At 45.4% G+C, this 22,866-nt stretch overlaps 1 protein-coding gene across 1 annotated transcript in view; it reads right to left on the bottom strand.

Moving 5' to 3' along the window:
- CSMD2 (CUB and Sushi multiple domains 2) overlaps positions 1–22,866 on the bottom strand; it is a 495,411-nt gene that overhangs the window by 5,582 nt on the left and 466,963 nt on the right. Inside the window, exons 56-64 of the mRNA XM_035120356.2 lie at positions 18,299–18,472; positions 15,498–15,683; positions 10,788–10,964; positions 8,880–9,059; positions 7,438–7,611; positions 6,110–6,283; positions 5,087–5,160; positions 3,529–3,640; positions 1,172–1,351 (exon numbers count right to left, since the gene is read on the bottom strand). Of these exons, the coding sequence (XP_034976247.2) occupies positions 1,172–1,351; positions 3,529–3,640; positions 5,087–5,160; positions 6,110–6,283; positions 7,438–7,611; positions 8,880–9,059; positions 10,788–10,964; positions 15,498–15,683; positions 18,299–18,472 (1,431 nt within the window). The remainder of the gene's footprint in view (positions 1–1,171; positions 1,352–3,528; positions 3,641–5,086; positions 5,161–6,109; positions 6,284–7,437; positions 7,612–8,879; positions 9,060–10,787; positions 10,965–15,497; positions 15,684–18,298; positions 18,473–22,866) is intronic.

Genomic DNA, 22,866 nt, shown 5'->3' with positions numbered 1-22,866 from the left:
AAGGTCAGTTCTCTTAGCAGGGCAATGCACAGGTCTGCCATAACATGTGAGGATAGAAGAGGACCTTTCTGAATAAAGGGGAACATTGTTGGGGTGGGAAGGAAACATCCCAGTGGTTTAGGGTTAGGGGAAAGACTACAGGGGCTTTCTTGGTAGAGGTCTATAAAACTGTTGTTATAGGTTTCGGGGGGGTCAGTCTGGATGATACCTCTGGGTCCCTTCCAGGCCTGTGATTCTGTGATCCAGTGAGGTCTAGAAGCTATAAGAGGGAGCTTCCTGAATCTGTCAAAGTAGTTCCTTTCTTAAGGTGGTCTTGACCGGCCTCATCAGCTAAGTTAGCTAAGAAGAGATGTTGCCATAGTGACAACTGAATATGCTTCCAGGAGATCAAGTCATCCTAGGAGTTAGTTTTTGGTTTGTTAAGTTTTGGCTGGTGCTGGAAGCTGGATACACAGAGGCCTATCTACTCTGTTCTGGACCCAAAGCTGTGACATGGAGCTTCCCTTGAAATCTAATGGCATTAATGTTGTGAGCCCTTCTATCTTATGCTCAAGTTATATTTATGTGTATATGAAAGCATATATCCTACAGACACCACAGTCTTCACTGACCGTCATTCCAAGAAAATTGAACCCTGGGAAAGTGGTGGAACACCGAGAGTCTCTCACCTCCTGGTGATTGGGACGCAAGCAACACTGAACGGGGAGAGACAAGACGGAGGGGTTTCTTTCCCTTTGGTGATATGTGTATGACAGGCAATAGGAAGTAACTCTTTCTGCAGTGCATAATTCAATTATGTCAGAAGACGTGGCCTTTTTTTTAAAAGGACTAGCCAAATCCACAGAGGTGAGGAGTAAGGAAGCTTTTTTGGAACATGGATGCCCATATCTTTTGAGGAACCTGCAGGTCAGGGGATGCATGGCCCAGCATTGGGTGGAGCCAGAGGCAATAACGGGTGGTGTAATGAGTGTGTGTGTGGGGGGGGGGGGGGAAGAGTGAATGAATGAATGAATGGCCAGGATAGTGCAGGATGTAAATGCAATCTTGCAATCTCTCTCTCTCTCTCTCTCTCTCTCTCTCTCTCTCTCTCTCTCTCTCTCTCTCTCTCTCTCTCTCTCTCTCTCTGTCTGCAGGGAAAGGACAAATTTCAGCCTCATCACAGAATGCTTACCAAGGCAAATAGGGGGCTTCCCTGTCCAACTGCCATCTGCTTTACAGGTCCTGTGTTCTGATCCTCCGGTGAGGTAAAAGCCACTCTGGCAAGAGTAGATCAGGGTGTATCCAAGGGAAGGCAGGTCCAGAGCACCCACGTTGGCATGGGATGGGGTTTCTGGCTCCTTGCAAGTGTGAGCTAGAATTATACAAAGAGACTACCCTGAAACCTCAACACAATTTACACCTATATAAACTCTACACAATGGGATGCAGGTGGCGCTGTGGTCTAAACCACTGAGCCTAGGGCTTGCCGATCAGAAGTTCGGCGGTTCGAATCCCCACCACAGGGTGAGCTCATTGCTTGGTCCCATCTCCTGCCCACCTAGCAGTTCGAAAGCACGTCAAAGTGCAAGTAGATAAATAAGTACCGCTCCAGCGGGAAGGTAAACGGCATTTCCGTGCGCTGCCCTGGTTCACCAGAAGTGGTTTAGTCATGCTGGCCACATGACCCAGAAGCTGTCTGCGGACAAACGCCGGCTACCTCGGCCTATAGAGCAAGATGAGTGTGCGACCCCTGAGTCATCCGCAACTGGACCTTAAGGTCAGGGGTACCTTTACTTTAAACCAGTCATCCCCAAACTTTGGCCCTCCAGATGTTTTGGACTACAATTCCCATCATCCCTGACCACTGGTCCTGTTAGCTAGGGATCATGGGAGTTGAAGGCCACAACATCTGGAGGGCCGCAGTTTGGGGATGCCTGCCTTAAACTCTACACAGTTATGGAGATGGGCATTATTTCTAAGGAGCAGGCGGGCCCAGTAGGAGAGGCTGCTGGGATGGGTGGGGAGGTCCTGAGAGCTGCAAATGACCCACTGGTAAGTGCTCCCCCCCTTTGCCAAAAAATGATTTAGCTGCTCAAGCCAGTCCTATTGCGATCAGTCAAGAAGAGGTGCTCATTGTAAGATGCCAGGGGTCTCTGGTAGTGGGATTCAGAAACTTATTTGTTTATTTTACTTATTTATATACCACTTAATGATGTCATTTCCGAACAGGGTACAATAGCTTTACTCTTTGATCCACCATGGCAGCTTAGCAGGTGAGGGGGCAGCTGCACTTCAGCGCCCCCAGTGTGGATGGCCAGAGAGTGGTGTTGCACCAAAAATCTCTGAGCTCTGGGGTTAAAGCTGCTGACTCTGGCCCACTGCCTGAGCCAGAGCAACATGTTGCTCAGCCACAAAGTGAATAGCACAGGGAAAAGACTTTGGCTTAAAGCACACCCTCTGATAAATGCAACCTCTTAAGAGCTCATCCCTACTTCCTTTTGTGCCATGTTTCTAGACACAGATTGTGCTTCAAAGCTCTGTGTTTGAGCACTTTTCCTTTTTCTTTTTTTGCCCCAGTGCTTTCCACATGAAAACCCACACTTTATCTCTGAAAACTATTCCACTGAAAGCCCAAATTGCTGCTTGTTCTGATTCAGCATTAAAGAGCGAGTTTTCACAGGGATAGCACCAGGCAGAAAGAAAGAAAGAAAGAAAGAAAGAAAGAAAGAAAGAAAGAAAGAAAGAAAGAAAGAAAGAAAGAAAGGTAGGTGCTTGGACATGGAACACATGGACATGTCCATAGCTGCCAAGTTCTCCCTTTTTTTTAAGGGAAATTCCCTTATGCTGAATAGGCTTCCTCGCGAGAAAAAGGAAAACTTGGCAGCTATGGACATGTCCCTAGAAAGTTTGGGCAAGAGGTAATTGTGGATGAGCACTTAAACTAAGAATGGCAAGTGTGAAGTTTGTTTATCCCCAGACCTTATTGCTGTATCAAAGCTTAGCTGCTTGCCAGAGTGGAAGTGGAAGATGTCACAAAGGCAAAAGTGCCTTAAGCTCCCCTTGCTATTGTGCTGCTACTCTGAGCACTAGGCTCACTAACCACGAGAGGAAGATAAGGAGAAGGGCTGCAGAACTCGGTGGCACAGCACATGCTTTGCATATAAAGGCTCCAAAGTTTGACCCCCAGCTTCTCCAGCAGTAGGGCTGTGAAAGACATCTGCCTGGGTTTATGGAGAGCAGTTGCCACCCAGTGTAGACAGTGTATACTTGAATCTAAGCAAGGCAGTTTTCTATGAACGGCTTTCAGAATGCCAATCCCTGCTTAACCATTTTCTGGCCCACCTGCTTCCCAGCTGGACTCCCTGCCTGAATGGAAGCCACTGGCTTCCAGACCACCAACCAGTACACTTTCCATGGGGGCATTATAAAATCTGAATGCAGTCTAGGAGACTTGCTTCACTGCACACCCCAATCCCCAGGATTTTAGTGCAGGTTGGACCCCAAAAGCCGGCCAAGACATTCTGCTTCACATCAGGCTGCAAGACTCACGGATGCAATCAGGCTGCATTCCACTCCATGTCAGGTTGGGGAGACAAGCCCGCGTGGTGGAGCCCTGCAACAAGTATCCTTTGTGGCACTTGAAATAGACGATGCTCCCGATCTGTTGGGATGGAGAAACAGAGACTGAGCGGTGGAAAGAAAAAGGGGTTTACAGCCTTTACAGCCTTGGAACCTGCCTGCAATTCCAAGCTGTGAGATGTGGCCAAATAAACTTCAGGCGACACCTTTAGGCGGCTCAGGCACTCTCACAGCCACCCTTCCCAGAATGATGCTTTGAGAGCTTCTCTGGGCTATTGAGAAGGTATATGCACTGTATTCCATAGTAATAGTAATAATAATAATAATAATAATAATAATAATAATAATAATAATTGGTGCTTTTTAGAGTGCAACAGGGACTCTACTGTTAAACCTGGGGTGAAAGAAATAACCTAAGCAGGGGGAAAGTGGGCTAAAATGAAGAGGAGGAGTGGGGGGGCAGTGGCAGCAGCACAATATCTTGTGCCAGCCCAGTTTATGAAAGGCCATGCATAGCACTAGCCAGAATGTTGGACTGCAGAGATGTGGATTCAAACCCACAGTCAGATGGGACGTTCACTGGGTGACCTTGAGCCAGTCATTCTATCTCAGCCTTGGATTGTGTGTCTAATGCATGCTGCTCTAAGTTTCTTGGATAAAGATGTAATAATCAATAAACAGGTATATACACCAGGATGGTGCACTGCAGATGAAAGGAAGGGCAACAGAAATAGGAAGTTGTGAGAACCAGCGCCTGCATCCAACTGTCAAGGGAGGAGGAGAGGAGGGGATTGGATTCTGAGCAACTAGGAGTCATTAGATGCAGGGGTTGGTTTAGCCCCTACCTCAGTTCAGGTGACCCGAGGAGCCCCACAGCATCAGACTAAAGGCCTATCTAGTACACAGCATCCCGTTTTCCCACAATGGACAACCAGCTGCCTCTGGAAAATCCACAAAGCAGAACAGGACCACAATTGCCCTGCCTCAGCAACTGGTATGCTGCCTCTGATTCTGGAGATCGCAGGTGACCACCATGACCAGTAGGGAGTACTTCTGCACACAGTACCTGGCTAAGCTATGGAATCTGCTGCCAGAGGATATACTGACAGCTAACAGTTTCAAAAGAAGGATGAGACAAATCCCTGAAAGATAAAGGTAGTGACAGCCACTAGTCATGAAGGGTCAACATCTCTGTGAATCACCAGTTGCTGGGAACAATTATTGCTCCTCGTGTGCTTCTCAGAGACATTTGGTTGACCACTGAGAAAAGCAGGATGCTGCATGAAGTAGGTCTTTCGTTTGGATTCAGCAGGGTCTTCTTATGCAACACATTTGCACTTCAGTTCAATCAAAGGAATCATTCTGTGTCTGGGAAACATTACGTGGAAGGGGGGGAAGGGAGGGAAGAAGGGAGACTAGATTAGATGGGTGGAAGGATTGAAAGATACTATGCATCATGCAGATAAAGGAGTTCATTTAGAGAGAGGAGAGAATAAAATTAGATCAATAAAGAGGCAATAATAATTACCTGATAACCTTGGGAGTTGTTTTGCGTTCCATAAAGGGGCACACCAGGATCTATACATGTTGTGTGTGTTGAGTCTGATTAGAAGCAGACAGAAATGTGGCAAAAGATTGAAGAGCAAGGAAGAGTTAATGGCACTATTAATTTAGCATTATTTATCTCCATTTATCTTGCTTAATTCCAACAAGTAAGCTGTGGCAAAGGGATGGCTGAATCTGTCAATTTCAGTTTCTTTCAGCTTCTCACCCTTCTAGTTGCAAGTTCGGCTCTCCAGTTTGTGATTTATTTAAAGAAGCCCTCATGAAAACCCACCAGCATTTTGGTGCGTCTTTCTCCTACTATACACAATATGGCCTAATGTATGCATTTTTGCAAGCAATTTCCCCTAAAAGAATGCAATTTTATGCTATTTTCACTAATATATGTACTTTAATGCACATTTCCCCCTAATACACACAATTTTGCACACAATGTTTATTTAGATAGCTGGATCATTAAATTCATAGAAGTATGAGTCATGAAGGATAGCTATGATTTCGTTCAATGATGGTTATGGGAAGGGCAAAATAGGTAGATTCCCATTAAATCCAAACCAATCTGAATTTGGTTTGCCATCCTTCCCTGTGGTTCTGATGAATGTTGCACTGGGAACCTCTGGGCTGCAGTTGATGGGATCTTCAGTCCTCTCCCTTTCCCAGCCCACACCTGAGATAAGATCTTTGTCTCAGGCTACTACTTTAAATATCCAGACACACAAGATTGGGGGAGGGTTCATGGGGCCTTGTAGTACAAAACTGCAGTTGGGGAGGCACACAAGGAGCCAAGCGTCTCATACCCTGGTCTAGCAACCACACCAATCACTCTTCCTCCCCTTCTCTCTATCTACACACACACACACACACACACACACACACACACACACACACACACACGCCTTCCAGACATTTTGTTGTCTACAATAGACTTTCAGCACTCACTGGCTCATAGCTTTCATTGGTGAAATGCCCCACCAAAATGCCCTCTTACCTATGCAGCTTGGCTGTGTTCCGCTCCATGATCCATCAGATTGACAGAACCTCCTTGCTGATCCCACCAGCACCAGTGGAGGCAAACAGGAATATGAGACAGAGGAGCGATACGTGAAGCCCCGTTCTTCTCGCCTCCCTTCAGCTGGGATTCCCGGGTCTCCACAGAAAACCGCTGTAAAAGAGCAGTCAGGCTACCTTAACAATGGCCACCAGTTCAGTAAGGTAAACGCTTCCCAACTCAAATGAATCCTCCGATTATAGACACATCCCACGTAGAGCTGCAATTTTACAGAAAAATCAGCTTCTGGCATGAGGGGTAGGCGAGCAGCATTCAGCAACCTTCTGCCTTGTCACCAATTATGGCTTAATTAATTTCCTTCTACCCACCATCTCCTAGCAGAAGGGTTGAGGGAGAATGAAAGTTAAACTTCCATTTTTCACCCCTGCTTTGGTTTACATTTAAAATGTATCTTCAACTGTACACTGGAAAGTCGCCATGTGGCACCGCATTTAACAAGAAATCTTGTTTTGTTCTACAACAGGTGAGGGGAGGTGTGCAGAACATGACCTCCCCCCACCCTCAATCTTTTGATGGTCATTGTCCGGGGAGGGGGGGGGGAGAAGGCAACTTAATGCCAAGCTTTACCGTGGCAAGTTATTTTAAGAGAACCAAATGCAGTGGTGGTGTGGGCTGTTGAAACTCTCTCTGCACAGAAACAATCAAAGCTTGTTCAATCACACACAGTTTGCGCTTGGAGAAGGATTTAGCATCTAGCAAGCCTTCAAACACTTCCTCAACATCAAGGACCAAGCCTGCAAACAGAGCTTAGCTTCTTGTTTTCTGTCTAAATGAAAGGCAGGTTTGAAAAGGGGTCAGCAAATGCCACACAGCATTTCCATCTGGTGCAAGAACGAAGAGGATGGGTTGTAGATTATGGATTTGATGACACCTTTGGATCAGCAGTTTGTGTGTCAAGTAGGACTCACAAGTAGAGTGGGCTGGGCTGAGGCTGGGCCACTTTTACCAAGGGAGTGCTTACATGTCCCCCCACTCCACTGCTAGTGCCTGCACCCTGCCATTTCTCTCCTGCCTTGATTCCCTTTTGGGAAAGCAAGTAATCTTACCCCTTTGCATGTGATAGACAGAGACATTTGGGAAATGGCATGAAGTCTCATTTGGTGATGGGCTCGAGTTACTTCAGTGGTCCTTCCACAGGCCTCTGGGTCCTGGCTTTAGCCCAAAGCAGGTAATGTCTGGAGTGAAATATGTCCCGGCCATTCCACTTCCAATTTCCCCCTACAGCACTGTTGAGATTGCATGCTTACGAAAACACTGTGGGAGTTCTCCGCTCCATGATCCGTTCCCTTCGCAGGTCAGAATTGCGGGCAGCGATAGCTGATATCCTTCCAGGCAGCTGTAGCTCACACTTGATCCCCAGCTGAAATCTGACCCCACAACTTTTCCATTGGGGACAACCTGAGGAGGTTTGCAGATGATAGCTGGGCAGAGAGAACAAAAGGGCACATTCAATCCCAAGTAACAATCAGGGATGAGCAGAATCCAGTGGTTCAACTCCCCAACGTTTTGGCAGACAATGGAATGGATCCAGATTAGATCTCAGCATCCAGAATGAATAATGCCACGGGTGGGAAAGTACACTAGGGGTCACATCCAGGCTTCTGTCAGGCCCTTGGGACTCTCTCCCCAAACCATGGCTCCCCCCCCCCCGCCTAGGCAACATCCTTCACTGTTCCTGCTCCATGCCTTCTCTAAATACTTTTGGTTGGCTGGAAGTGCTGCAGTAATGTTTCTTGCTTGCCTAAGCAAGAAACTAAAGGGGTGTCCATGCATTGAAACCTCAGAGTTTTGCATGATGGGATGCAGTCTATTGTACAACAATCACATTCACTGCTCAGTTTTTCATTGGCACACAGTCCCCAGAAATTTGTCCACGAGGAAAAAAAAAGCAAAGGAGGCAAGCAGGCCCAATGAGGTTGAACTTAGTGCCTGGGGCAGGATCATACTAGTGGAGGTGATCTTTCAGATAACATGGCCCCAAACTTTTTGGAGCTTTAACCATCAAAACCAGTGTTGCTTCATATGGCTGCCCTCACAGGTAGGCATTCATTGGTTTAAAAGACAAGAGCAAAAACCCACCAGGTCTCTCTCTTCCAAAGGAAATTGACTTCACAAATGCCAGCCTGCCCTTTCCACTTGGGAAGGGGGATAGCCAAACACTGTATGGATACAGATGGCCCTCATTAACAAGGGGGCAAAATGCAACCAGCCATACAGTACAGTAAGCTGGCCATCTGGATCACCTGTTGTATGGTAAAGTGGACTTCAACACACATGCACACCCAGTCAGAAACCCATGGAAGGAATAGCAATATTCTCCTTGTCCTATTTACTGTGTGCGCAACCATGATACAGTAGTACCTCGGTTTAAGTACACAAATGGTTCCGGAAGTCTATACTTAACCTGAAGCGTACTTAACCTGAAGCGAACTTTCCCATTGAAAGTAATGGAAAGTGGATTCATCCGTTCCAGACGGGTCCGCGGAGTACTTAAACTGAAAGTACTCAAACCGAAGCGTACTTAAACCGAGGTATGACTGCAATTGCAACCTTGGCAAATGGTTCTCTGTATCAAGCACTGCAATCCAAATTTCTTTGGAAAATCTCAGATTATATTCCTAGGCATACAATGCATTTTTTTTTATAAAAAAAAACCTAATCCTGAAGATGCTGAACAAATAGGCCTTACCTTTGCAGACAGGTTTTGTTCCATTCCACGTGCGGTCCTTGGTGCAGGTCAAAGCAGAGGCTCTGTCTGTCTCCATCATGTAGCCGGGCATGCACAGAAACGTGACAGTCTTATTGTAGGCGAAGTCATTGCCCAACCGAATGCCATTGGCTGGTACTCCAGGATCCCCACAATTAATAACTGGGAGGGAAGAAAAACACATAAAGTGGTTACATTCTCAGAATGTCTCCAAAGTAAAGTTGCAAAGCTGGCCTCTGAATAATGAGAGATAATGAGCAAATCTTCATTTCAGTATTAAATATAAACCTGTATTTTCTCTAGATTGCAGAATTGGGTGGGTGAAAGCAGAGAATGGTCATTTGCCTAATTCCTAAATGATGTGCTGGGTAAGCCTAAGCTAAAACGCCACTCACCCCTAAATACTTTGTGGTCCTACTCACAGACTGCAAAAATGAGAGGAAGCATTTCACTGGTTTTGGGGTGCCTGTGTGATTTTTAGCACATGAAAATCGCTGAAACTCTCTCATGGTTCTAATTAGCTTGTGTCTGCCATCTCCCCCCCCCAAAAAAAGTCTAATTGCAGGGAGTATTCTAGGAGGAAATTGTGGTTGCCAGGAAAAAGTGGCCATATTTTAGTGATAGCTACATGGGTGGCGCTGTGGGTTAAACCACAGAGCCTAGGGCTTGCTGATCAGAAGGTTGGCGGTTCAAATCCCCACGATGGGGTGAGCTCCCGTTGCTTGGTCACAGCTCCTGCCAACCTAGCAGTTCGAAAGCACATCAAACTGCAAGTTGATAAATAGGTAAGGTACAGTGGGAAGGTAAACGGCGTTTCCATGTGCTGCTCTGGTTTGCCAGAAGCGGCTTTGTCATGCTGGCCACATGATCTGGAAGCTGAACACTGGCTCCCTTGGCCAAAAACGCAAGATGAGTGCCGCAACCCCAGAGTCAGTCATGACTGGACCTAATGCTCAGGGGTCCCTTTACCTTTACTTTACCCCAAAAGTCCTTTAAAATGGGGGCACTTTGTATCTCTGTATGTGTGAAAGTTGCAGCCACCGGCTAACTAGATCTTCAAAGGAGTTGCAGTGACCACCACCCCCTCCCAGAAAAAAGCAAGAGGGGGGGAGAGTTTCACCTCCTTATGATTCAAACTCCACCCCATCCCCCCATTTGAGTACATGCCACCTGGGGCTGATGGTTATCCAAAGCATCTGAAAGGCACTAGGTTGGAGAGGGCTGATATAGAAAAAGAAGGGACAAAATGGATGCAAATAAACTGCAGAACAGCTGTTAAATTGTTCATCGTTAATATTAAGGGCCTGGTCTGGACTCTTCCAATGGCAACTGGCTAACTGGAGTTGAAAAAGAGGGAGGACTAAACAAGGTGGATGAAATTTTGGTCAGTGTATATGTAAGGGGGAGGGATTATAGAGAACCCTCCCCCCTCATCAGAAGCAGCCCGTCTCCCAGCAGTCATGAGAGCGAGGGATCTGAAGGGGTGAGTCAGGAAACGGAGAAGGAGTGCCAGGGCTCTGGCAACATGAAAGAGCCCCTACTCCATAGGCAGGAAGAGAGGGAGGCGGAAAGAGTGGACAGGAATAGGTCAGACAGAAGACCCTTCCCCCCCCCCCCGACGCCGGAATTGCGGAGGAGGAGGAAAGGGAGGCGCTTCCCAGTCCCGAGGCTTTTATGCTGGTCCCGAACACGGAGGGGGTAGTGCAGGAATCTGACTCGAGCGGGTAGACATGAAATGAGCAATCCGTTACACTGTAAATAATGTGCACCAATAAAAACGTCTGAAAGACAAGCATGTGGAAGGTCGTTACTCAAGAGTAGTCACAACACACCCTGACAGTATAGATAATGCCTTACTGGATTGCTCCCAGCTGCTCTTGAGCTACTCACCTGTACACTCTGGGGTACTTCCAGTCCAGGTCCCATTGACTGTACAATGCCTGCTGAGCACCCCCGTGGAGTAATAGCCATCCCGACACTTGTAAATGATGGAGCTTGAAAACACCAGGCCATCATTAAATGTCACTATTGCATTGCTGGGAGTCCCAGGGTTTCCACAAGATATAACTGCAATGAGTAAATAAAGGTCAAACAAGAAGTGTCAAAGGTTACTTATGAAAGCTACATTCCAGAAGCAATTGGATTGGCATATGTATGTAGTTGACTTAGGACAAGGTTCCCCAAACTTGGGTCTCCAGTTGTTTTTGCATTACAATTCCCACAATCCCTTCATCCCTAACCACTGGTCCTGCTAGCTATTGATGATGGGAGTTGCAGTCCAAAAACAGGAAAAGAAACCACTTGGAAAGCATGCCTGGAAAGCATGGTGCAAAATGAAGTCTGGATGAGTCCTGCATCTGCTCACAAGATGTGTAGGACCAAACAGCTGTAAAAAGGTATAGGGAAACACAAATAAATGAACAGCTGTGTACAATAAGAGAGAGTCTCCTTTGTTTACCAAAGGAATCACTTTCCCCCTCTCCTTTATATACAGTAACTGTCCAGTTAAGTTTCCTCAACATGCCAACATCCTTTTCAATAGAGCAAGAAGGTGACATAGCCAGTGCAGCCACATTTCGGTACCGAGAAGTTTGGCTTTAGAACTCCTGTTGAAGGTTCCAAATGCTACTTCCTCCAGATCAGGAGACTTTTAAAGAATATGAGCTTCTACACAGGAGTTGTGGAAAATCTGACCTTCATCTCCTGAATTAAACATATGTACTAAAGGCTATCAATCTAGAAGGCTCAGGAACATGAGATCTGGCCTTCTACCTGATCCTTAGTCAGGATTTCTGATCCCACACATTCCCCTTTATGTTTTCCTTGCTGCTGAAACAGCAATTGCTCCCTAACAAGACACTACAATGCATTTGCCGAAAGCCTGCTTTGGAACAAAATGCTGTTGAAAGCCTCCAGCGTCCTTTAAAGTCCTTGCTTGGAGCTGGGTATTTCACACACTTTTTAAATTAAACAGTAACTTACATTTTGCTTGAAATGCAAAAGCAAGACGTGCCGGCATGGGGGAGAGGGATGGCGACAACAACAGCAACACACTCGGGCAATGTAAATGTACCTTTGACGGTCATATCAGAATACGTAGCAGGAGGACATTTGCCAATTGAAAGAGAACACAGCGGCATTGATTTCAAAATGTGTTCAGCCTTTTGTGGCATTCAAGGGGCTTGATTTTGAACAAAAGTCTGCTTTGGAAATCCAGTCGGGGGTACGAATGTGCAAATCAACGATGAAAACAGCAGCAGCATCGATTGAAAACTATTTTTGTGAGATCCCGTGATGTCCATTTGTGCCCATACCACTAGCCCAGTTGGTCCCATGCTCAGATGAAAAAAACTGGGAGAAGGACGGGGGACAGCTTTGGATGGCTGACTCGTTTCATTTTTAAAAAGAAAAATGTCTATTTCCATGTTTAAAAATTGCTGGAAATTAAAGTTAAATGAAGCCTGACACTTGCGTATGGAAAATGGGTCTGGGATACAAGGCAGCCTCTGTCGCATAAAGCAGAGAAGATAATACAGCAGACTTCTAACGCAGAGCGATTAATTAACTCGCTTCATTTCAAACCATTTGTGGCCTTTGAAATACTGATTGGGATCCCCCCCTTAAAAAAATCCTCCCCCCTATTTTAATAATTATAGAAAAAAGACTTCAAATTAATAATCCCACAAAAGAGTTAGTGCTGTTCCTTTAACTGCATATGAACTAGACCAGGAGGAAGCCTATTCCTACGTAGGAAGCTGCCTTATGTTGAGTCAGGCTATTGGTGCATCTTGCTCAGTGTGGTCTACCAAGTCTGGCAGTTGCTCTACAGAAGGCATCTCCAAACTGCGGCCCTCCAGATGTTTTGGGACTACAACTCCCATGATCCCTAGCTAACAGGACCAGTGGTCGGAGAAGATGGGAATTGTAGTCCAAAACATCTGGAGGGCCAAAGTTTGGGGATGCCTGCTCCTTCAGGTATACTTGGCCGAGGCTGTTCCAGTCTTTAAAGGTCATAGGGGTTGAAGTCAAACTGCCACAAGCCTGGGGGTTTACAATGGAATCCTAACCATGTCTATGCAGAAGGGATGGATGAGAAACCCAGTTTGGTCTGCAAACCTACCTAGCCTGAGTTCCGTGAAGCACAACGCAAACCAAATCACAACCATTCTTCAAAATTCACACTACTCTGAATTTTGCAATGCTGTTCCCAAGCCAGGTAATGTGTATATAACTGTTGATAAATAGGGTAAAACGTGCACTGAAATGCACTGTATTAATGAAAATAACATACACTAATGTATTTTGTTACACAAAATTAGTTTGCCAAAATGTGTATATTAGGCTGAATAGCATACAAAACTGTGTGAGTTAGGAGTACAGGCAACGGGCAATTTAGGCGTGTCCGAATGATGTGTGATCACACACACAGCACTGAACCCAGAAGTAGCCCCCAAATGTCATAAAGATGTCATGAAAAAAGGGGGCGGAACAGGGTGGGGGCGGAACGGGGCGGAGCAGGCTTAGGTGTGCTCTGCCAATGTGCACGTGGCTCTCGAATGTAACGCCCACACAAAACGAGGATAGCATGTAATTCATGCTAAAATGCTGGGTCTCTTATTTTCTTACTAACAGTTGAATCTGACTTCAATGCTGCGGACAGAGCATTGCCCTCCACTGGACCTGAGGGCAGTTGGTACTTGATGCAGAAACTAGCTTCCTGGCAGGTGAGCCACTGTGGATTACTGGGAGGAAGAGAGGGAAGAGTGAACATTGGGGAGGTTGGTAATGGGGCGGAAGAACCAGGGGGAGCCCATCTGCCACTCCTGCCAGTGCATTTGTACCGTGCCAACCTCCCTGCCTTCTCTCCCTTTTCTCCATCCCCATTTCTAGCCCATAAAGAAAGAGGAGCTGAAGAGAGGGAGGTCACACCCACTGTGGAGCTCTGAGTTGCTTAAAGCAGGTCAGGCCCAGGAAAGTAGAAGTGGAGAGCTGGTCTAGGAGGTTTTCTTTGGGGTTCCCTGCTAACAGCATCCTTCTGTGATTCATGTTTGGACGTCAGCCCTTCAAATACCTTCTCCTTCCGCTCTCTTTGTCCTGAATACAAATCAGAAGAGCCCGTGAACTACATATCACTATGAATTACTTTCTGTCCCCTGATCGGTAAGCGCCTAACATTAAAGGATCCGCATTAGGGGCATAATATTCCTATTATTCATAAAGCTGTGATTAAAAAGTCTTGCCTGGGATCTGTATTCCTGCTTGCTTTTGAACTTGACAAGTTATTTATCCTGGGATTAATGTACATAACTCCTCCCTAGCTCAAGCAATTTTTTTAAAAAAGAACATTTTTGATAGCATGGGGAGGAATCAAACCCTTCAGACCCCAGTATATTAATTAATGGGACACAGCGTCATTGGCTACATCAATTCAGAATAAATTTCAAACTCATTTGCAAAGTGCTCAGCTTTCTGATCAGCCAGGGAGACGCATGAGCTTGCTTGGGTCTTCTTGCCTACCGTTTCCCTGCCTCTCTCCGGCTTTTGTGGCTTCTGCTGATTGATTTTTAAGTATTTCTATAGCAGCATCTGTCTGGAAAGGTTGCCTGAGGTTTATCACACCGGATTACCTGATTTTACTTCTTCTTTTCTACATGTAACAAAAGTCGACACAAAATGATTTTTTTATTTTTTAAAAAAGAATCTGCATATAAATGTTTAGGAGGCTTGTAATAGGACATTTAATGTAAATTGGTCTGAGATGGCAGTGGGGAACTACAAAAGTCTTCTTTTGACTGAATTTCCTCCTGCCTGCCCAAACCAAGGAAAGAATTCCTAGATTTCTAGAAATGACTGTGTGTGTGTGTGTGTGTGTATGTGTGTGTGTGTGTGTGTGATAAATCAATCAATGCAGCATTTTTAAGGACATAGGAAGAACTTGAGGAATCAGGCCAGTGGCCCATTTAGTCCAGCATCTTCTTCTGTGGGCTGTGGATTTATGGCCTTTTGTGACCTTTCTGGAGGCCACATTTTTTGGGGGGCACTTGGGGGAGGGGAGCTGTGCTGCCCCCAAGCCTTTCCTTCCTGCAGCAACTAGGCTTAAACAGAATTAACTGCCGTTGTGGAAATGGACTTATTTTTCTAATTGATGCCACAACTGCCAAATTGCCCCACAGTACTGTAATTAGGTTTCAGACGAAAAGGTCCTATTTTCACCTAATCTAAATCTAACTGGCATTTGGGTGATGGGCTAGGGTGGAGGGAAGGGTAAAGAGAAGGGGGCAAAAAGAGAAGGGTGGGGAAAGGGAAGGGAGAAAAGAATTTACCCCAAAGGCCATGAGGCCTTTGACAGATAAGAGGTTCCACTGCCCTAGACTGCTGCTGTGCCCTTGGTGGGTATGATGAGACACAGAAGCCTCTAATGGAGGTGCTTCCCTCAACATTTTTTAGATAATAATAATAATTTATAAACTGCTTTTAATATAAAAATGCCGTGGAAGTAAACAAGGGGGTACGTATGTCCAAATAATTTGCTCCACCTGCAGCTCGCCCCCAAATCCTGCGTGCTTTTAGTGCTCCATGTGGCCCATTTGCTGCACTGACCTTCACATTCTGGCTGCATCCCACTCCAAGAACCGTTGGCTTGGCAGATTCTCTGCAGTGAACCCCGGAGGGTGTAGCCTGGCTCACAGCTGAACCAGACGGTACTCTCCACACTTAACTCATTACCGCCATGCCGGATGCCGTGAGAAGGTATTCCTGGGTCACCACACAGTCCCTCGAGGCTTCCTGGCAAGAGGAAAGCAAAAGTACTGTCATTCTGGTAGTCCCCCTTTTCATTTTTCTTTCCACACCTAGCTGATGCTGGAAAACAGAAAGTCCTAGGAGAAAGCTATCAGAGACCTCTTGGATTAGGCCAAGGCTCACCCAGTCCAGCATCTTGTTATTACAATGTACAACCAGATGCTCATGAGCAGTCTGAAAGCTGGAGTGGGATGCTATAGGATTTGTCCCGCTTGTTATTCTCAGAAACTGGTATTCAGAGGGAGAACATAGGCTATCCTGTTCAGCAGGCATTGCCCACAAACTTTCAAGACCACTTTTGCAGCTGTGAGGGCTAGAAATCTGAACAGTAATAATATCAATTATAATTCCAATAATAATATCGAACAAATGTGGAAGCCGGTATTCTGAGGGAGCTGAATTCTGTGCCCCAAAATGCATTTTGCAAAGTTGCTTCTGAGTTTGTAGGGTTGTAAGAAGGTGATCTCCATTTCAGCCTGTCTTCATCCCATTCCACATTGTTTCCATTCTGCCACAGTTTGGTTTCTGCCACATACTATGTAATTCATACTGTTGCCTGCTATTTACTGTAATTTACGTTATGATTTATTGAAGCTATTAATTTATACAATTATTTAACATCATTAAATTCATTTCAATGTAAAGAAAACATAAAAACAATGCAAAAAAGCCATTAATTACATATCAGTTGTGGGCTTTTAAAAAAGGATTGTGAGTGAATACTGATTTCTGTTCCAGACCAGCAACAAAAACACAAGTAGTGGAAACTTCCACTTCTGTTTCTGATAGAATTCTCTGTTAGTCTTATATGCTCACATGGTACATACACAAGTATGGAAATGACACACCAATGGTTGAATCATCAAGTGCAAGAACACCCTTGGGTAGCTCTGAGTACAATCCCAGCCAGATGTACACAGCAACAGCTGTTGCTGTTTGGCTATTTTTTCATTCGGTTTGCCAGCTCTGGTCTCCTCAAACTGAAAATGACAAGATGCTTCAAAGCCACCTGTTGTCCTCACTGACTCAGAGCTGCTGTCTTTGTTGGGAATCCAGTGAAGAAAAAAGACACACCACTGAGCCAGTGAGTCATTTGCTCGCAGAGTACAGAGGTATGCAAGGAGGCCACCTTGCGGGAATGCCTTGAGAGATGGAGATGTGCCTGTTCCTTTTGTGGAATGGCAACCATCTGTTCTTGGCTCTTTCCACCAACTAGCTTTACAAACACAAAAGTCAGCAAACCAGGAACAGTGCGCTTCTCATGTGAAAGCCACCACCCCTTTGAAGGCCTGAAGAGAGATCTTCTGAAGGCACAGCTCTGTGACTGCCCTACAAGCCCCTCCCTAGCAGCTTTGCACAGTCCGTGTCTCATGTAAACACCTAATGGGAACTTTTAAAATCTTTTGTAAAATGACTTGGTTGCAAACAAGGAATAAAAGCATCCTCTGGTGTGGGAGCTCACAGAATCAGAAAGTGACCTGAAGGCCCACAACTCCCCAAGCTGTGCTGTGAGGCTAGGCCTTTCACTTGCCGTAGCCAGAATAAAGATCACAGTGAGCCACAAGCAGGGAGGTTTTTCATTTCTTTTTCTCTTTTTACACAAGTTGCATCTAAATCAGATTTGGCAAACATGTGCCCCACTGCATGTTGCTTCCTAAGGCTGGGGCTGACAGGAGGGCTATAAGCTCCCAACCCATGACCCATACAAGTCCCTCTTCGAAACTCTCGTTTTCTGGGAAGCATCGGAATAATCCCCCCTAGTCCCTGTTGTAACTAATCTGTATGTATGTATAATTGCACTAACAATATATTCTATCACATGACTCCATTTACTCCCCCCCCCCCAATTTCTCTGTGCTGACTAGGGCTGACACAAGCTGTGGTCCAAAACATCTGGAGGGCACTAGGTTGGCACTAGATGTATTGGAATGAACATCTCCCCTTTCATCACAATTGTCTTCACTTCATGCACATCCTACAACATGTTTACCAGATGCTGGGGTGGCAATGCCATGTTCTTTGTACACAGCTTACAAGCTCCCCAGAGGAACCAGAAACCAAGCCCCAGAAGGCCCATCTGAACTTATGGCTCTCCTCCTTGTTTAGATGGACCTCTGAGTACCAGCTGCTATAGGCCAAGGGCAGCATGCTGCTTCTATGAGCTGGCAGGCCACTGGGAAATATAACACAGGGCTAGGTGAAGCACAGGTCTGAGCCAAAAGGCAATGATTTTCCTCTCACATTTGGCAAATGGCTCAGCCCACTTTCCAAAGATCTGCTGCTCCTTGGGAAGACCCTGGCCATTTCCCCCTGCTGCTCTTTCTACTTTGAATTGCCTCCCACAACACCTCTGTGCAACCACTTCATTTTTTTTTCCAGGTGGCAGATGGATCATTCTTTTCTTCCGTCAACATCCAATTTCAAAGCCATCCATCTATTTGTCTACAACCGTCCCAATTATTGTGATTTTTCTAAAGGCCAACTTGGATAAAAAAGCAGGATGGAAATAAACAACTGCAGTTGGTGACCTTGCAATTTAAGGAGACAATAAATAAAACCATCATTAGCGTCAACTGTGCCATGCGGCCAAGTCTTCCCACCTGAGCAGTGAGGGAGAGACCCACTCCAGCGCCCATCAAGCTGACACATACGGGTGGAATTGCCAATCAAGCTTCTCCTTTCCAGGCAACTGTAACGCACCACAGAGCCAACTGTGTAGACTTCACCCAAGATCTGGGCATGGGGTGGGGATCCAGGATGGCCACAGGAGACCACTGAAACAAGGCGGGAGGGGGACAAGAAGGTTTTGAGCAGACACAGCATTAGCCTTCCAGCACATTCAAAGGGCACAAACAGGAAAGCCACCGTCAATAGTGTTGGCAGTTTTGGTCTTAACGCAAAAGAAGTCAATTGATAGAACCATTTCTCATATGGTAAGTCCAACCTGAGCTGAAATTTCCAGTGGATTTCAATTTGTGTTTCAATAGGAAATCCAGCTCATGCCTCCCTCAAATCACCCAACACATCTTCCTAAAATGGATTGAAAACATAGAATCATAGAATTGTAGCGTTGGAAGGGACCCAAAGGACCATCTAGTTCAACCCAGTGGAAACAGGTTAGGTTACTCAGAAGTCCATGCAGGCCACTTAGAAGACATGCCAACATCCTGAAGTTCAGTGAATATGGGAATTAAATCTCTTTTAAATCAGAACCAGTTAAGGTCCTGTGTGAGTGTCTGGAGGCGGTTGGAGGATGGATGGCGGCTAACAGATTGAGGTTGAATCCTGACAAGACAGAAGTACTGTTATTGGAGGGCAGGGGGCGGGCTGGTGTGGAGGACTCCCTGGTCCTGAATGGGGTAACTGTGTCCCTGAAGGACCAGGTGCGCAGCCTGGGAGTCATTTTGGACTCACAGCTATCCATGGAGGTGCAGGTTAATTCTGTGTCCAGGGCAGCTGTCTACCAGCTCCATCTGGTTTGCAGGCTGAGACCCTACCTGCCCACAGGCTGTCTTGCCAGGGTGGTGCATGCTCTAGTTATCTCTCGCTTGGACTACTGCAATGCGCTCTACGTGGGGCTACCTTTGAAGGAAATTGCAATTAATCCAGAATGCGGCAGCTAGACTGGTGACTGGGAGTGGCCGCTGAGACCATATAACACCGGTCCTGAAAGATCTTCATTGGCTCCCAGTACGTTTCTGAGCACAATTCAAACTGTTGGTGCTGACCTTTAAAGCCCTAAACGGCCTCGGTCCTATATACCTGAAGGAGCGTCTCCACCCCCATCGACCAGCCCGGACACTGAGGTCCAGCACCGAGGGCCTTCTGGCGGTTCCCTCACTGTGAGAAGTGAGGTTACAGGGAACCAGGCAGGGGGCCTTCTCGGTAGTGGCGCCTGGCCTATGGAATGCCCTCCCAGCAGGTGTCAACGCAATAAGCAACTATTTTACTTTTAAAAGACAACTGATGGTGGCCCTGTTTAGGGAACTTTTTTAATGTTTGATGTTTTATTGTTTTTAATATTCAGTTGGAAGCCGCCCAGAGTGGCTGGGGAAACCCAGCCAGATGGCTGGGGGTATAAATAAATAAATAAATTCATCATCATCATCATTGTTAAAACTGATTTGACCATAGTTCAAAATACAAAGTAAGAAAAATATGTGATGGTGTTATTAGTCCTTAATGCCATGACCACAAACTGAAGGTGATATATCTGCTGGTGGGCTGTGTCATTTCATTGCAGGTGTGTGTGTGTGTGTGTGTGTGTGTGTGTGTGTGTGTGTGTGTGTAATGTATGGATACTTATTCCCTACATATGCAAAACTAGCAAACCAAGAAGGCTAGCCTAGACCTTCTTCTTGATGAGTTGTTTCCATATCTGAAGGGATAATTTTATGGATAGAAGTATTCAAACCCAGACATAAAATGGCACAGTCCCTCAAGAAATAATTCATACCCAGCTTCGGCTTGTATTTTCAGCTCTAGGGGTCGAATGACACTGCCAGTTTTTTATTTAAAAAAATGTGGGGTATTCAGCTCAAATGGGCTGACACATAGAATATGCCTGGGAATAATATGTATTGGGAGGGGTTTCAGCTTGTGCTGTCTTAGCTCTCAGACACAGCTGGCTCCAAGTTTGAGGGGGAATGCTGCAGCATTCTGGGAAATTAAAATGGTAGCTCACAGACTGAGCTGCTCAGCATGGAGGGTCCACATCAGATGTGAACTCTGGTGGGTGCTGCTGGGGCAGTTGGTCCCTGGCAGCTGTTCTAGGTTGCCAGGTGTTAATGCCAAGACTACCCTTCAGCCTAGTCTATGCCAATGGCAACACCAGTATAAGCACCAGAAGTTATTGGGCAAAGGAAGGCAAAATGCACTGGGGGGGGAATAGATTTTTATTTATAAAAGAGAAATAACATTAACACTCCCACCCCAAACATACTTTCTCTGAAGAAAACCCTATTGATTTTGACGGAGTTAAACTACAAGTAAGGGTGTTTAGGGTTGCAGCTTTATTTTAATCTCCAGTTAATGATTCCCTTAGAGTTCGTAGATTGAATTTCTGTATGTATGAACAAAAGATTAGAGTAACTCCCTTTAAAGAAATGTAACATTTTAATCCTAACAATTTAAAATTGTATTTTTTAAGTGTTAGATTACAACTACTTAGTTTATTGTTGAGATAATTGTTAATTAAACTTTCTCTGTTAAGCAGATTCATGAACTTTTCTAATTAGAATTTCCTTCTATTGTCAGTCCCTTGGTCTCATGTATTCTATGTTGGATAAAACAATTTAAAATAGTTTGAATATGAAAAGTAACCACAGGGGATTCAGCAACTTGTCCAGGATGGTACTTGGCACCCTTCCCTTGACCTATATTGAAATGGTGCAGTCAACATTAACATCTCATTCTGGTTTAGGGAAAACAATATGGAAATGGGGGCATCATCAGGGAGCTGAAGCCTAAGGCCTGCTTTAATGTCCCAACAAGGAAGAGATTTGGGTCTATCTCTCATCAGTCCTGGGCTAGGTGCAAGTCTGGTCCCAAACCTTCCAATCACCAACACAATGTGACAACTTATGTGCTTTGCATGCAGAAGGTCCCAGGTTCAATCCGCAGTATCTCTAGGTAAGGTTGAGAAAGCCTGAGTCCCTGGAGAGCTGCTGTCTTTCCATGTTGACAATACTGAGCTAGATGAACCAATTCTGACTCAGTATAAGTCAGCTCCCTATGTTCATATGTAAAAAAATAAAATAAAATAAAATAATTGTCCAGTAGCACCTTAGAGACCAACTAAGTTTGTTCTTGGTATGAGCTTTCATGTGCATGCACACTTCTTCAGATACACTGAAACAGAAGTCACTAGACCCTTATATATAGTGGGAGGGTGGGGAGGGGTATTACTCAGAAGGGTGGTGGGAATGGCTGATAGGTGTGGTAAACCTGTTGACGACTGTTAACGACTGCATTTGGTCTTACAGGGAAAAGTAAAGGAAATGATGGCCAAAAATAGCTTTATCATGTATAATGGGATAAGAATAAAGCTATTTATTTATTTCTACTGCGTCAGACCAACACGGCTACCAACCTGAATCTATGTTCATATGTGATTGCTTATTCTGTTTAATTGTGTAAACTGATCTACACTTGTCCATTTAGGTTGTTGTTCTTGAAGAAATTAACAGAGACAGGTCCCAAGTGTTGCCTAGTCTAAAACTGCTTTTAAAAAGCCATGCAGCATCACCATATTATCCCAGGAATTAGAGGGTGGGAGGCTGGCTATTGACAAACATCCTAACTTTTGCAAGAGCCATTGAATCTGTTCTCAACTTGAAGGGTTCTTAACCTGAAAGGAATGTTAGCCATGGAAGCCTCCCCCATCCCCTCTCCCATTTGTGATGGGTTCCAAAAATGTTATTGGCAACATCCAGGTGGAATATGCAAAATGTACTTTTTAATAGCAAATAAAGACTGAACTAATGTGTTTGCCTACACGAGCATTTTTGGTTTTGTCTTTTAAGACCCTGGCACTGAGCTGTGAGTGAGACCGTGCCAAGATTTCCAGACCGATGCTCTGAGAGCCAACGCAAGAAATCATGCTGTAGCAAATAATTTAATAACTGATCCTCCAGGAATTACATCTAAGCTAAAAACCTGCTTCAGCGACAGCACTTCTAAGGATTAACAACTTAAAATGTGCCAGATTTCACAAATGCATAATTCACCTTCCTGAGCAGGGTCTTTTAAAACCAGAAATTGCTGGAATGTAGCAATAATCTCCCCCTTCCCACAAAAATTAGATATATTAACTCCATTTGAAATGTCTTATATAAACATGTGGATGACAGCCATTAACTGATGGTGTGGGAACCAACTGGTTTTACCTAGGAATTTTGCCTTACTTGTACATTTTCTACTCTTCCTGGTAGGTGTGAGGCCAGTCACTACAAATGCCTCTCCCCATGACCTTAGACAGGGTCTTCCTCCAAGTAAGCCTTACTTTAAAGGCATGCTCAAACCATGCCTGGGCAATGGAAGCCTGGAATATCCCCCAGCCTAATAGATGAGTAGAGGTATCCAAACCCCAGGGGTATGGATGGATGAGGTGGTGTTCCTCTGTTCAGATCTGCCAGGCTATGTGAATTTTTTGATTACCTGGTGGGCA

The sequence above is a fragment of the Zootoca vivipara genome, chromosome 6 (assembly GCF_963506605.1).
Source record: "Zootoca vivipara chromosome 6, rZooViv1.1, whole genome shotgun sequence".
NCBI lineage: Eukaryota > Metazoa > Chordata > Lepidosauria > Squamata > Lacertidae > Zootoca > Zootoca vivipara.
Note: the sequence above shows the minus strand (reverse complement) of the source record. Positions and strands in the feature narration are given on the sequence as shown.